The sequence below is a fragment of the Falco rusticolus genome, chromosome 2 (genome assembly GCF_015220075.1).
Source record: "Falco rusticolus isolate bFalRus1 chromosome 2, bFalRus1.pri, whole genome shotgun sequence".
NCBI lineage: Eukaryota > Metazoa > Chordata > Aves > Falconiformes > Falconidae > Falco > Falco rusticolus.
Genome location: NC_051188.1, coordinates 71,829,049 through 71,845,529, shown reverse-complemented (window position 1 = coordinate 71,845,529; position 16,481 = coordinate 71,829,049). Strand labels below are relative to the sequence as shown.

General features: G+C 37.6%; 1 protein-coding gene across 1 annotated transcript in view; it reads right to left on the bottom strand.

Annotated features, from left to right (window-relative positions):
- Positions 1-2,367: 2,367 nt before the first annotated feature.
- LOC119143794 (gamma-aminobutyric acid receptor subunit gamma-3) overlaps positions 2,368-16,481 on the bottom strand; it is a 51,845-nt gene continuing 37,731 nt past the window's right edge. Inside the window, exons 2-5 of the mRNA XM_037378421.1 lie at positions 15,920-16,072; positions 8,041-8,237; positions 7,034-7,063; positions 2,368-4,249 (exon numbers count right to left, since the gene is read on the bottom strand). Coding sequence (XP_037234318.1) covers positions 3,971-4,249; positions 7,034-7,063; positions 8,041-8,237; positions 15,920-16,072 — 659 coding nt within the window. The 3' untranslated portion in view covers positions 2,368-3,970. The remainder of the gene's footprint in view (positions 4,250-7,033; positions 7,064-8,040; positions 8,238-15,919; positions 16,073-16,481) is intronic.

The following is a 16,481-nucleotide window of genomic DNA, read 5'->3' as shown; positions in this document are numbered from 1 at the left end:
CTCCAATTCCAGAAATATAATTTCCTGTCAGCTAAACGCTCATGTGTCACTACTGTTCTAGTTGGTGAATGTTCAAACAGATGTGGATGATTTGGAATTAGCTGTTGGTAGTTGGTAGAAAGAACTGACTAAGAGGAGTGGGACAGGTAAGAACTGCACAGTAAATAAAATAATTTCTCCCCGCCCCCTTTTAGCTTCACTACACATTGCTGTCTCTGTGAAGACAGTTCTGGCTTTTCTGATTCTTTCTGCTGTAATTTTTATCATTTTTATTGGTACATACAATATACAAATATATAGTTGAGAGTTGATGAAGGAGAAAATGAGCATCTGAAAGAGAAACAAGGCTTTCAAAGCGCCTGAGGTGTTTTAATCTACAGCCTTACTTCTTGATTACTGTTCCACATTACTGCTGGACATGGAGACAACATAAACTGGCTGCAAGTTTTTATACACTTATTCATGGAAGAATGGTTGCAAAAGAAGGAGCTGTCAGTATGCTAGGCATCAGGGCTAGAAGAACTGAGAAGACTGAGTTAAGCAGACCAGTATTTTTATACGTACTTAATTATTGCCTTGGAAATGCTGGTCTCAATGCAGGAAAACACTGTCCATCACTTTTAACTGAAGGGGGAGAATAAGAGATTTGACTTTAGATTCTCCTGGGAAAAGTTGTTTATTTAAACAAACTCTCATAGTCTTTTTTGTAACTTCAAAAAGGAGGGAATGTAATGTGAAGATACTTGATTTTGTGGTTTTACATACATGTCCAAATGTGTTCATTTCACTTGTTTCTGCTTTCGCCATTCCCTTTCCTTCCTTGGAAGGGTAAAAAAAAAGTACTAAATAACAAAAAGAAGTGGTTGAATAAATGCAAGTCTTGAATACGTAATTATATGATAAGAAAATGTTCTAAAGTACTAAAAGGTGGTTCTTACATTTCTCATGGGGCAATGCACAAAGTGTTAATTTTTCTCAATTTGCAAAAGAAGCGAAAGAATATCTGGCTGTTAATGAGGATATTCTTACTGCTACAGAAGGATATGGCACATAGATATATGTAGACCACATTATATAGGTGTCTAGAATACATTTTGAAAGATGCACAGCCTGGAAAGCATATCTTCCCTGATTTCTATGGTTTTTCAGTGGCTGCCAAAGCACAGAGCAGTGAAGCAAAGAGAGTAAACCAAGCAACTAGGAATAAGCAGAGGCATGTATTCTGCAACCTACCAGCCTGGGGCCGCTCACCTTGCACATAAATCAATTTTTTGCACATAACCCCAAAGTAGAATATATTACACAGTAGAGAATGTCCTCTGCTGTCAGTATAAGAGTGGAAGCCAGTAGTGCTTGCAGATTCTTTCTTGGTTAGTACTGTAGAAAAAAAGTGGATTTAAATGCTTCCAACTTCTGTTTATGAAAGCACTCAGAAAACAGAGGCAATATGAATGGACATAGCAGAATCAGTCTTCCAAGGAAGGATCTGATGGGATTGCATGCTTTTAGCAGGAATAGATAGCCATGAACAGAAGTGTAAGAAAAGTATATGCTCATCGTCTAAAATGGGAACGTTCCACCTCCACACTTACTCACAGGACATTCACTCAAGCATGTAATTGCTAAATAAACCTCACTTTACCTGTTCAAGATCTAATGGTGGAAGGCATCTTGTTGTGCCTCACCTGCCTCAGTACTCCTACCAAAATCAATTGATTGTGCAGAGGGTTTGCAGAATCAGGCCCCTAAAGGATAACTTTCTTTCCTTTATTTAAGCTTGAAATATAGTGTTATCGCAAAATATGGCTGAAGGTGGCTGCTAGAGTGAACTAATTCATAATTAGAGACCAGGATATTCAACTTCAATTCAATCAGCTTCTTGCACTGCTGAAAATATAACTCTCATCCTTAAATAAAATCCATACTTCCAAGTGCAGGACATAGACATTTACAGAGTAATAGATTTTACAGAGTAATTTGCTACTGAGAGTTAGCAAAAACCTCAACATGTATTTTGAAATCAGAAGGTTATAATTGGTTTAGAAGACCTCAGGCTGGACAGATTTTTCCAAAAATAAGGTTTTGGTCCTGCCCCAAAATATTTCTTCTCTGTGCTTCTAATTTGAATTTTGTCAGTCCTTAGAGAAGTGACTCCTCTCCCCCATGTAAACCCAGCTCTGACTCTGATATTTTAGACAAGTGAACAACAGAAGAAAGTATTTTGAGCTACAGTTAACTTTTATGTTAGTATTTTTTTTCAATTAAAAATTCAGTGGAAGCACAGAGCAACAGCAATGATAGACAGTGATGTTTCAAAGAACATGACAGCATTTCTGTTCCTTTAGAATTACCATTGCATTAGTCTTTGCTTGTTTGCAGGATTTTCCTTCTGAGGAGAAAAGGAACTGCTCTTCAATGACGTCTATTACTCAGCTTTTATCAAATATTGTGTGGAAAAGAAACACATTTTTTGAGATGATAAAAAAATAATCAGGTCCTCCAGATGAAGAAAAAAAAATAGAATTTTGTTTTTAGGTATGTTTTAACTTCAATAATTTGTAACCATTTGTCATCCAAAGGGTAGTGAAAAACTATTGCTATTTAGTTTTGAATCTGTTTTGTTTGCTTGGTAACAATTATTGAGATAGTCTGTAAAAGATGTAATCTAGTTTAACACTAAAACTAGTTTTTGAAAAAAATGGGTAGTTTAAGAATTTAATGGTCAAAAGCTTGCAAAATACAAAATAGCTTTTTAGTGTAAAATATAGTGGCAGTTTAGGAAAAAAACTAAAACTTTTTCTACATGTGGCAACTACTCCATGTTTAATCCAAGTGTGACAGTTGAGTTCCTGTAATGCACTGTTCAAGTAAAGTATTCAGTCTTCAGCTCAGACCCAGGGAACAACTGCCATCAGTAAGGACTGCCATATTTAACTTTATGGAAGGAACAAAAAATGTCCCTTGGCGCACATGGGTTTTGAATTTGTAAAATAAATTTGAGAGAAGCAATGAGAATGCATGAGATCACTTTTAGTAAATTGCAATCTGAAGAAAGTCACATATTCCTAGTTCTATTATATAGTGATTTTTACTCATGGCCTATCAGCTGTGATCTGCTACAATGACACAAGCAGGAATCTTGTCCTGCTTCAAGTAGAGTTCTTTAGAAATCAATGACCATCCTGTGTTTAACCAGTCATAAAAAAGACATTTAAAAGCCTGAAAAACTGTAGAAGTTATGCCTACAGCTGCCTCAGAGATATGCAAGTCTTTTATTTATATTAAAATAGTAGCTTTCTTATAACTCTGTCTTTTTACCTTAAGTTAAAACTAACATGTGTAGGTAAGTGGCTAGTTCCATTAATCCCAGACCTTTGCAGAAAGTAATGTCCATGTTTTGATCTCACCACAGACATTTCTTACTGTCTTTTGGTGATTTCTCTATAGCAAGGAGGTTACCAATGAGATGTTTCCCAAAACCTATGGGATATAGCTCAAGCAAGTTTAAATACAAATGAGTGTTTTTGTTGGCTTTGACTTATTTGCCAGTGCCAGCATATGTTGCTCTGAGCCTTAGGGATATGGCAGTATTTTAAGAAAGTGTGGGAATGAAAAACAAAAATGACATATTTAACCTTTGCCTGAATTGTGTATAGCTTCTATGCCAAGGGAGAATAGTAGAGATTCTAATATACAACAATTATTCATAAACATCGCTCACACTACAAATTCAGCTGAATTTTATAAGAATCTTTTCCTTAAAATGAATAGCAGTAAGGAGAGAATTCTTCCATGTTTTTCTTTTTCAGGCAATTACATATTAAAATTCTTCATCAGGTTCTGTGATGGTGAAAGTTAATGTGGCCTTTATAATTTGAGATGAAACTGACCATGTCCTTCACTTTTTCTGCACTCTCACCATCCCTCCACAGTGTAAAAACACAGCAGTCTTCACCACTACAGGCAACATTTAAAGATAGAGGTATCCAACCCAGTAGACCAGGTTAAACAGCAGGAAGGATGTAGGAAAAAAGACCCTAGAGTAAGAGTCCAGTTCTAAGATGTCTATGTGAATCCGTCCTCTCCTCCACGAGCCTGATTTACACTCTTCGTAACAACAGAAAAAGCTCTGGCAGTCTTTCCCATCCAGGCATTCATAGACACACGCATCTTCAAATTCTTGCCAATACATGGCATTGTTCAATGTGATGACTGTAGTTGGTGGTCTCATATCAAGTACAGAATAATTCTGAGGAGAGAAAAAGAAGCCAACAGTTTTATAAGCTTCCATGGATGATGCAGATCACAATTAATAATCATGGGAAAAAATCACAGGAGCTGAAAATAAGAGGTCGATACTAACAGAATTCTAGATTTAGGAAGCATCTTCCTTTCCCTCAGAAGACGCCTTTCAATATGAATTTCCGTAGAGACATTGTGGCGTAGCAAGTTAAATAGTTCCCGGTGTATTTTCTACTTGGATAACTCAAGCATATATTTCCTAGTAATCATTTTTTCACACTTAGGAGTTCACTTGCCTGTCAGAATATTGTTTTCAAGTTGCTTTAAACACTTACAGCTACTACATTTAAGTGTGGATTCTGAAAAATAAGGAAGATGTTCCCCTATCCCATTTAATTACAGAACAATCTCCACTTTGTATAGCTACATTCACTGCCTCTTAACTTTTTTATTATGATCTATAGCACCAGACATGGTCAGCAACAGATAGTGATGATTTCAGTACAGGATATCAAAATGCCATCCCTAGGCATGTCCCCTTAGTGCTTATCACACTAACGACGCTCAGAACTAGGACTTTGATATCACGCTTCCTCACAGTACTACTCGCACCTACAGCCCTCTCCTCCTTCAATGTACTCCCTATTTACACTTTGTCAGCTTTTCTGTCACACATTTCCTTTTCTTGAAAGATGCTTTCTCAGTGTCCTCTCTCATCAAGCCACCCGTTCCATCCTCACAAATGTCACCTCCTCCGCTGGCATCACTAGGAAAGGTCCCATCAGCTTCGCTGCCTATCTGCACCACCCTGACAAAGCAGACTGCAGCCCTGTCAACGCAGTTTTCTCCATGTCAGGGGCCCTTCTGCTCCCTGTGATTGTGCTGAGCATTGCCTTTGCCTGCAGGAGCATCCTGGGTATGCCTCTGTGTCGTGCCTGCTGACATTCTGGAGGATGCTCTGGGCCCCTGCTTCTACTCTTACTGTGCAAAGTACTCAACATTTCCTCTTGAAGGTGTTGGGTCATATCTGAAAACTTTCACTCTGGATGTGAAACAGATCAGTGATATGACTGATGTCCCTCAGTGGAAATTTTCCTTTTTCTGTTGACTTCATTTTCTTTCTACAAATTCTTTGGTTTGGCACACGATAATATTACCCACCTCTAAAAATGCTGGTCCCTGAGCTAATAACTTGATGTGGTATCCCTCTGCTTAGATACTGGCATCTTCAACATAAATAACTACATCTGAACAGCTGCCCTATGGTATCCAGCCAATTACTTCTAGGACACAATTCATCTCATCATAAGTAAATGGCTGAAATCTCTCAGGTGTATTGTGCTGTGGACTGTAAACAGATTGCAGTTAGAAGAAGATTATTGCAAATTTATTTCTTGTGAATGGCTTTATCTCTGAGATTAGATGACAGAAATTACACCCTCATGGTCTTGCATTTGTAAAGCTTCAGGTGGCTGGTTTCAGAGCTTTACAATGTGCTGTCACATGGGAAAAAAGTCTAATATTATTGTACAAGCAATCATTTTTTGACTGTAGTGCTAAGGAGAGAAAAAAGATGTGACTAAATTATGCATGGAATTCTGCTATAGCACTATGTCACATATATTTCCTTTATTGTAGGCCTTTATGAAAATTTCCTACTTGGGGCTACAATATTGATGTTAAAAAGAGGAAAGGCTAAGTTAGATCTCTCCAGACAGTTTTGGTAAGTGAAGATAAATAAATGCCCTGGTTCTGCAAAGGAAACTTTCTCATCTGTCAATAGCCTGGGGTTTTCTGTTGGGTTTTTTTGTATCAACTATCTGCTCAGGACAGAAGATAAAACAAATGCCCTGATAATACAGAGCGATTAATCTGGTTGCTTTAATCTCTGTCAGCTAGGAGGCATCCTGAAATGACTAGATACCAGGTGAAGGTGCATGTGTGTCCTGTGCGTCCTGCTGAGCTGGGGTTGGGAGGAGGGCTGGAGTGGTCACCAGCCCAGTACCACCTGAGAGGTCTGGCAAGGCAAGCTGTAAATTATAAATTTCAGCTTCAACATCCAAACCAAGAAATGCAAAAGCAGTGTTTCAGTTCTGTCCTTGTTGTTATTTGGATCTGATAGATGGGAAGCAGGCCATCCAATCAGCTGATTAACTAGCCATCTGTATAATTATAGTTATATTATAGTATGTATTCCAGTTTCAGATTTCATACCATTTAGATAAACGATTTTGTGCTCAGTTTCAACTTTTATTACAACTCTACACGTATAGTTATCTAGAGGTTTGGGAAGAGAATTTATTCCATTTGTAGATACAATACAGCTAACTGTTAAACTTGTTTGCCTAATTTTTTTTAAAATCCACCTGAAAGCTTGCTGAAGATTTTACAGATACACATAAACAAATTATTTTCTATGAAACTCAGTTAAAACTTCATACAAATTTATGACATAACCTGTGCTTATTACTTTTCTATAAAATGTAATGAGAAACTGCAGTATTACATAAAGCAGGCATGCAAAATTTCTGAGGTAAAAATAACAGACAATATTCTACACTTGACCCTTCTCCCTCCCAAATCATCTGATAAATCCTTATAGAAAGAGGCAACTATGTTCCTCTGCCACAGCCAAACCCAAACTGACCTTTTAAGAAAAAAACAAAACTTTATAGTGAAGTCAGGATAAAGCATAATATAGTGTTACAGCTTTCTTGGGAATTACTGCCAGTAAATGTCAACCATATATTCATGCCTCTATTGCTCTCACTGAAAAAAAAAGCTTACTTACCATCACATGACCAAAACTGACATCTGGTAGCTTAAAATAAAGATAACAAAAGAATTACTCAGAAGAAAACATACTTATTTTTTCATATGCATCTAATGTTCAATAGCATTCCTAAAACAAAGCCTTTCAATGCATTTGTCCACAAAACACTTCAAGCTGAGTATTGTATATGTTGAGCATATTCTCTACACTTTAAAACTGCATGAAACCTCAGCAGAATGCACACCTAGTTTCCATCCACTTTAAATCTTTATTCAACCCATTACATTTATTTATTTAGCAAACAATAGCTAAGTTAGCATTTGTTCTTGTGTTAATTTAAATCTTATCAATGTTGCATGCTTTTCCTCGTCTTCATTCACATGTATGGAAATGCATCCTACTCACAAAGATACTCCTGACATTTTCATTCAATTTTTCTATAGGATAGCAATTTTAGTTTCATCATTAGCAAGTTCATTTTGATTGTATCATGCAGCCATCTATAAAACTTTTCCTTAAGTGACCACCTCCGGTTTTGTACTTAGGAACAAGCTCTGTTGTGCACAGGGCTAAAAACAAGTGCTGGTTCCCAGTGGAGACATTGAAATCCTATTTATAAAGTTCATAAATATTTCTAGACCTGTTAAGCCATGAAATAACAGATGCATTTGAATATACATTGATGTGCATATATTTGTATAACAAGCTATTCAGTCTGTTCCACTGGGAGCCCTTTGTGACTACCAGCGCAGTAATTGGAGGACAAAAGACGCGTAGGCAGGGTTGCTGTCTCACAGTCAGCAGGCTGCTTCTGTTAGGAACAGATCTCACTCCACAGGCACATAACTGCTTCTGCTGTTACTGTGAGTAACTATTTTCCATCAGCTTTCAAGGCAGACCACACTGCAAACTGGGAAGAGCTCAGAGGAGCAGAGCACCATGGGATTACAGGCTGTCATTGAATGATTCTCTGTTCTCTGAGCCATGCACATATTAGAAAAGAAATTTAAATGCTCTTATCTTACCGACTTTTTCTTCTTACTACAGTTTGGTTTCCTGCAACTTGAGTAGTAGTTGAGAGTTGCATACTCCATCAGAGCAGCAAAGACAAATAGAAAGCATACAGTCACAAACAAATCCATCGCGGTGACATAGGATACACGGGGTAATGACTTTCTCGCAATGGTACTCAAAGTTGTCATGGTCAATACTGTGGTGATGCCTGCAAAGAGAAACTTGATTTAATTGTATGCAACATCATCTCTCCATGTCACAGAAGAATCTTTGGAAACAAACATACAAAACAGAAATCCAAAATGTACCCAAATAATTAATTATTTTCATTTGGTAGTATAAAAATAATGAAAAACAACATCAGTAGAGGCAGTGGTATTTTGCAAACAAAGATTTCCTCAGCTGTTTATATTCATCTTTGCAAAAGTGACATTCCCACGCATCTCAGTATGCTTTTCCTCATCTATTCCTTTTTCTGATGCCAGTTAGGTTGGAGGTGGGGGTGCAGGACAAGGAGAGAATGAAGAACTTTTTGAAAAAAGCATAAAGCAGAAAAGATACTAAACCCAGAAAAATAAAAAATAAGAAACTTAGAAAACAATGAAGGAAACATGGTCTTTTTCACAACAGTACTTCTCTCATGAAAAATCTTGTGCTCAAAAAAGAAAATAAAAAAATGGCGGGGGCCAAGAAATTTTGCTGCGAAGCTCTGACTATGAGTTTTAAAAATGTGTTTTCACACCATTGGGATTCCTTCACTGCTATTTTCCTTCTCAGTAAGGGAAAACAGACTCTCATACAAACTTCAGATGTAACCTTAATGGAAATAGCCTTTTTAATTCATACAAAGCATAACATCTTAGACATTAGATATGGGAATAATGAATATAATGGGAACTACTTAGTGTGAAATATCCTGAAACAATAAAACTTGTCCTAGAATGAAATCTATGGGGTGTCAGTTATTTGGCTGCTGGTAATTCATATAATTTGTCTTCATTCCTGAGGAACAGAAGTTTTCATTCCCACTTTGGGCTGATGCTTTTAATCATTCATTATGAACTACATGCCTTCTTACCGAACAAAATAAAACTCCTCAATGGCTTAGTAAGAAAAATAAAGCTTTCACTCAAATAAGTCTCAAGACAGAATCTGCTCTAAAAACAACATAACCATAAGGTAATCTTTCTTTTTATAGTTAAAGTGATATTTTGCAATGGTACATAGTGTTTGAAATTGCAAGGGATGACTGAAACTATGCCTTATAGTAAAATTACTTCCCACAAACAACACTCTGGAGAGAAAGAAGTATCTGTGGATTACTTTGGACTACTTTCCGTTTATGAAGGAGTGCCCACCTTTGATTTGTAGCATTTGATAGAAACTACAGTGATTCACAAGAATAACCCTCCCCATTCCAACAGTCCCTGGAAGAACCAAAAGGCAGATTATTGCCTGGGGCTCAACCTTCTACAGTGAATAATCACTAATTGTATTCCTTAAATATCCACTACCCAGAAACAAACAAATAAGCAAAAGTTGCTGAAAACCTCACAACCCAATAACCAAGATGAAAGCGGTGCTGATAGGAAGTGGGAAATGCGGACTTTATGTGTATCTTGGATATCTAAAATCTATTGTGAAGATAGCTTTCTGTTTCCTGTCATCTGTGCCACCTCCCAGTATAAGCACATGTGGCTGCCATGATCCAGCAATCCCTCCAGACCCCTCAGCATCAGTTCTGTAGCTGGCTGATGCTTAGGAAAAGTTCCAGAGACAAAGCCTACAAAGATGTTGAACTGCAAAAGGTGTTGACTCACTAGGTTTGCTTTGGCCCTGGCTCACTATAGGTTAATGAGTCTTTCTGTATGACCCTGACTCAGGCCTTGGGAGTCACTAACTTCAGAAGAACTGCATCCAGACTATGACATACTCTACAATATGAAATGAAATTCTTTAATACTTTCTAACCCACATTTAGATTTCTAACCGAAATCTGTCCTTTTCAGAGCCACATGGACATGCACCTGCTCTTGGGTATTTTACTACCTTCATTTAGAGATTACTCTAAATCTATAGTGTTCTTCCAGCACAATGTGCAGTGTCCTTTTTACCTGGAGTCAAGGAAAAGTTTTTATTTCCTGCTTATCCTGTAATAGGATATCAGATTACTCTAGGATGGTCTTTTTATTAAAAGGCTAAAAAAAAATAATAAAAAGTAAAAAGTTTATAATGCTCAAACCCGTGTTTTTTTTTTTTTTTTTTTGCAAAGGTCTGCCATTTTTCTACTGAATGCTGTATTGACAATGCAATATTTTCCCTCTTTTTACTGAAATGGAGGTATAACTTTGTATTATTTGTGACAAGAATATTGTGCAAGTCTCTGTAATGATGACCAACTTCCAAAGTGACTATGGACAGGAAGGCAGAGAAGTGAAGGAAAAATTACCGTTAACCTCTATGCTTTCCTCAACTCAGCTTGAGTCCTATATCCATGCCTTAAGCCTGAATATGAAATGCCTGCCAGAATGCCTTGAGACTGTGAACACCTAGAAGCTCTAAGTGATAACTAAGCAAAACCAGCCCAATAAATCATGTTGTAAATGCCTCATTGATACAGGATCTGGGAGTTTTGGGTGGCTCTGGATTAATTTTAGCAGATTGAAACAAAGTAGGTTCTACCAAATTTATAGACACAGCAATGGTGTCAGATTTATTTTGATTTTAAGATATTAATAGTGTTCATCCTCAGTCTGTTTGACAGCAAATCACATTTTGCTACCAGAATATAAAACCTAAGGGAAGGGAAAGTTTAGCATTATCAAAGCCATCATAGTTTCTGTATTATATGTCACATCTCAAATTATGGTGAGGGCATGAGACAAAATTGCTGAGCACACAGGCAGAAACATTCAAAGATAAAACAAACATAATTTTACTTCTATTTTTTATACAAAATATTTTTATGACATAGAATCCAATAGAAAAGCATCATTCTTCATTTAAACTGAGGCTTGAACTTGGATTCCAGCTCACACCATAAACAATGATTTTTTAAAATAATAAAAATTCTATCCAGTGTATCAATTTTACATCTAACACATTGGCACAAATTTTAAAATATTAAAATTAGTCTTATGGGGATACAGGCAGAGAGCAAAGAGAAAGAAGCTGCAGCACGTGATATGGTTTTGTATTCCTATAAATTTACAAGTTGGACTATAGATATGCACATATGAATAAAAGGAAGCACCAGTTATTTCCAAAGACAATATCTAGATTCTATATCCTTAGCTCATTTTATCTCTCATACTAAGAATATTTCAGTTTATGGAGTGGTTTCAAATGCAATAAGCCTTGCCAGATGAAATTGTTAAGCCTCTCACTTTGGGGAGGCTTGTATGGCAAAGTGAGCTTTGCATCTGTTATTGGAATTCGCGGTGTTCATGAACTACCTATTTCAACAGAATTTTAATATCAGTCAAGGACAGCTTTGAAGTAACCTGACTTCAGAATGTTCAGGTAGACAAGTGTAAGTGGGAGCTTACAAGTTTGTGTGTAAATACTGTTTTGTGACATTTATATTCTCTGAGCAAATTTCATACCAAAGATGCTATTTGATAAATTAAAAAAGACTGTTGGGGAAAGAAATTATGTGGGGGTAAATAATGCATAAGTACACTTTAACCCTTAGATCATTGACCTAAACAGTTATTTAAAATTACTACTGTTTGAAAGCTCCTTCCTGGACAATCATATGCAAAGTGACATAGCAGGAGGTTCAGTGTTAGAAGCTCTTTGATCAGCAAGGCTCATTTTTTCTTATTTTCCTAAAAGTATGTTGGTGGGACACTGCAGGAAAGATCTACTGCTTTTACCCATGCTATCACTTGTTTATAAACTTAATTTCTCTACCTTTCTGATCCGTTTAGAGCACTCACTTGGTTTTCTAGTGAATGAGGGTTAAGATAGAATGACAAGGAAAGCAACCTTCATTTTTTGCTAAACATCACCTGTATCTTCTTTGTACATCAACACACTGCTGACCTTGACACCCACTGTATTTTTCTAAACTACAGTTCGAAGTTGCTCTGTAGTAACTGCATATGTAGTAACTGTACATGTTACACTCATTTTGTAAAAGTAGGGGGAAACTGGGATGAAAGCTTCAGTGTAACTTAATTCCCTTAATCTTCAAGGAAAACAACCTATTCTTTTCCAGATCGTAAATTTTCTTCAGACACTTGCTGGCTGCTCTTGACTATGAACACTGGGATTAGATGATAAGATTACTGGACAAGCAGAAACAGCAGAGTGCCATTTTTTTTTCTTTTTCCATGGAGGGCAGAATAACCCAGGATCACAAAACACAGTTCCCATTTAACACTCAAATTCCATTTCCAGTTTTCCACTGACTTTTCAGGTGGCCTGGAGTGAGTCACTTTGCCACTCTGGGCCTCAGCCACTCAAAGTGCATGTGAAAAAGGGACTGTGATGCCAAGTTTTTAAAGAGCACTTCGATGCCTCTGGACTTACGGTCCAATATTTTTTCCCTCACAGCCAAATACCCCGACTGCATTTATTTTTTCCAGGACAGAAATAGCTTATTACTTTAGTAATCAGAGAGGAGAAAAACCTGTCCTTCACATAACTATGAAGAGTTGCCAATAGCTTAGGAAATTACTCATTAATTTCTGTGGGTGAAATATTTCCCTGATGCTAGCTTTTTACATTAATGCAGCTATACTCAGAGTAGGTTTGGTGCACTGAGTCTACAATACATTTCAACTAATTAGCAGGACAATTTCAGTGGTTTGCCTTTGGCTGTATTACTCACGATTTTACCATGTGCCACTATCCAAATGTGGATATGTGCTGTTGCTCAGACAGATTTATATGTTGCCTTATATGAGCAGACCTACAGAAAACTGGGAACATCTGCTTACTGCATCCCAAAAGTCAACAGGCCATTGCTGATTTGGGAGCAACAGGACTCTGTGCACAAAAAGAGGTGACCCATGTATATATTATTTTATTGTTGTTTCATTTTGTTTATAGAAAAAGTTATATTTTAGCCCAGTAATTGAATTATTCATCATTAGGAGTTAGTCATGATAGCCATTGAATATAGCCTTGGAACATCTCATCTCAGTTTTATGTTCTTACTTCAAATTCATGACCTCAGTATATGAATATATTTTTTTGTCTGAATTTCTTGCTGGCTGAGGGGGTGAGGCAGGGAGAGTCACACTGTTGTGACTAGTGCTGTAACCTACTTCCATGTCTAATTAATTGGAAGATGGAGCTGTGTGGTGTGGGGAACCACCCTCAGGGACAGGGTATGAACACTGCTTACGCAAAATCAGTAATGCAAACTGCTAGATGTCTTTGCTCCCTTTTCTGTTATGCATTAAGAAGGATAACCCAGATGGATGCTGTGTGAGTCTCTGCACACTTATGGGGCTTCAGATGTCTATTTAAGAAGATGAAGGATAGTAAATCTTTATCTCCACTGAGTCACCCAATTTAAGAATAAAAGAGTTCAGCAGAGAAGTACACTAAAGGCCTATTGCTCAGTTTTCTGTCCGTCAGAGGCAAGTCTACACAGCCAGGAACATGCAGTTGTACTGCTGCTCTGGCTTCACTTTTGTATAGTCTTTGTGCTGACCTGGAGGTGGAGAGGGTCACAGAATGTCTTGAGAAGTCTTAAGGTCATCATTGCTGGAGAGCCACAGTGTAAAGGCACTTTGGCACTCAGATGAAGGGAGTGAGGGCTGAATATTCCTTTCTCAGAAAATAGCCTCAGAAAACTGGACCCACATGATGCCACATGACTTATAATGGTCAAAAGTGCTGCACTTTTTTTTACAAACTCCTGGAGCAAATCCAGCAGGTTATGATCTTGTGCTGACCTCACACAAAATGAGGTTTAATACAGAATTATCTGTAAAGTGTGAACCAGTGTTGGCTGCTTGTAGTTGTCTTATTACAGGTTCCCTGAGACTTTTCTTTCTACCGATCCTGTTCCATAGCTCCATGTCACTGAGCAGCTCTTGGTTTGGAAGGATGCCCCTTGTCACTCACTGAAAATTAAAGCTGATACAACCTCCTCCTAGGAAGATGCCTGAAGACTGGTAGCATGAATGGCTGGCATATAGTCAGCTTAAGTAAAGCTGTGGCTAGTGAGGGAGTTACACTTAGAGGATAATTTTGGTAATTTATTTATTCTATCATTCAGCTGAAAGTTACTAAGCTATTGAAGCATTAGAAGTTTCGGAAGGAAGAATGTTTGTAACCTGGGCCTAGTGCACCCTGAATAGATGTCTGCATGGTTTTTTTCATGAATGAGGGGCTTAGAAAATGGGATCAGGTATCTGAACAAGTTAAAGAGTCTTAGCAGCTAAAATCCCATTCAGAGTGGATTCCAAAGTCTCTTCAGCACTTCAGTTTTCTTTTAATCATTCAGGGCCTTCAAGGGATTTATCCTAGAAACCATAGCACCCTCAAAATTGGTGGATGCTCAGATTTATTGATGCAGGAGAGAGACAGACTGAAACAGGACAAGTCATTCTGAACAACTGTACAAAGGCTGTGCTGTCAAACAAGCTGTCTTCATCCTGAGTTCAAGTAGAGCACCTCTACATGGTGTTTGAAAGGCAGAGAACAGAAATGGTTTCACATATAAGTAACCACTGTTTCTGGTAAACCATTAGTTACTTGGATGAAAAAGGATGAAGAGTACTGATAACTCTTGATCAGCTGTTTAGGGAAGGGGGAAACAGACATGATTTGTACAAAAGACCTCTCCTATACTGTGGTTGAATGAAGGCAGCACTCGAGAATACCATGCCTGCTGCAGGCTGCCTTCATGTGTCCACCGGGGAGCTGCAGCCTGTTCATGGTCCTTGCCCTCCAGCAGCAGTATCACCCTCTCAAATCTGGGGTCTCAGTTGCTCCTGCAATGCTACCTGTCTGATTTCAGTCCAAAAAGTCAGGCAAGTCAGTTTTTAATATTTTGTTCTTTTTAACTGAAACAATTTAGAGAGTCCAAGCTGGTTAACTGGAGATGGTAATGAACTCCAGCAGGAGTAAGCAATGAATAGATGGAAACTGTAACCTCTGTGCTTGAAAATGGACATGTAAACTTTGACATAGCATCCCGTTTTTCCTAGACTGGTAGATTTCTGAATCAGTTTGTATTGGCAGTCCTGGCAACAATCTGGACTAAAATGTTTTTTATTCCTTCAGTTCTGATGTACGCCTATAACTGGGTATTATATAGCCCTAAGGTCTTGATGCTGGTTTTCCAATAGGCATAAGAATGGACAGTCAACATTTCTAAGTGTATCCTAAAGCATGATGCCAAAATGCACATGCTGGTCCTAACATTAATGAATTGCTGGAAAATCAATACCAGCATAAACCTCCACAATATATGAAAAATAGCTCTACACCCAGTGTGGAGCTTAATTTCAAGCATGCAAGCTAAAATACTTGGCATGAGTTAATATTATATCCCATAGTTTTCTGTACATATAAGACATAATACACTCTGGGGGAGAGTTTCAGAAGGGAAGGAAGCCACCAGTGCAATTAATTTGTTCTTTAAAAATGTCACTAAAATATCATGGTGAGAACAAGAAGGCAGACATTAATTCTAGAATATTATGCAAAATAGGTGGCAGTGTCATTCCAAAGGGTCAGGGTAGCTTACTTCTAATTACCCTGTTAAAGGCAGAAAACCAGAGGCTTCAGTGATGATCTGGGGCTGCAGGATGTGGTAGCAATAATCCAAATCATATAGCTAGCGGTCTCTTACAAAGGAAGCTGACATTTTCAAATGATAGTAAACTACAGAAAAAGCAGAAAACAGAATTATTAACAACTTACCTAGTGCTGTTCTTGCTGGAGTGGCATCTTTCTTAATCCAAAAGGATACCCAGGAAAGAACAACTGTTAATATACAGGGAATGTATGTTTGAATAGTAAAGTATCCCATTCTTCTACTTAAGTCGAAGTATATAGTCATGACTACATAATCACCTGCAATAATAGCACAAAAAATACATTGACATTATGGTGAGATACAGACAGTTGTTCACTGATCTGCTATTTTTTTAAAGTTCATAAAATCACTGCATATGAAATATTACTTACTGTTTCAAGAGCATCTGTGCAGTAAATGCTCGCATGAAATAGAATTTAAATGAACTTTTCCATTCCTTTAGTTTTAGGTCGCTGTGGAAATGGTGATCTATTTGGACAGGCAGAAGCTGTCACCAATCATTTTGGATGAGTAACTTTTTGAAAGGCATCTTGAATTTTCAGGCTTGATATTTCTGGATGGCTCCATGGCCACAAACATAAAGCTACTATCATTTACCAGATTCTGTAACCAAGCCACAAAAAATCTCTCCTTCAGCAGACTGTGTCTTCCCTGCCCTAATTTCAG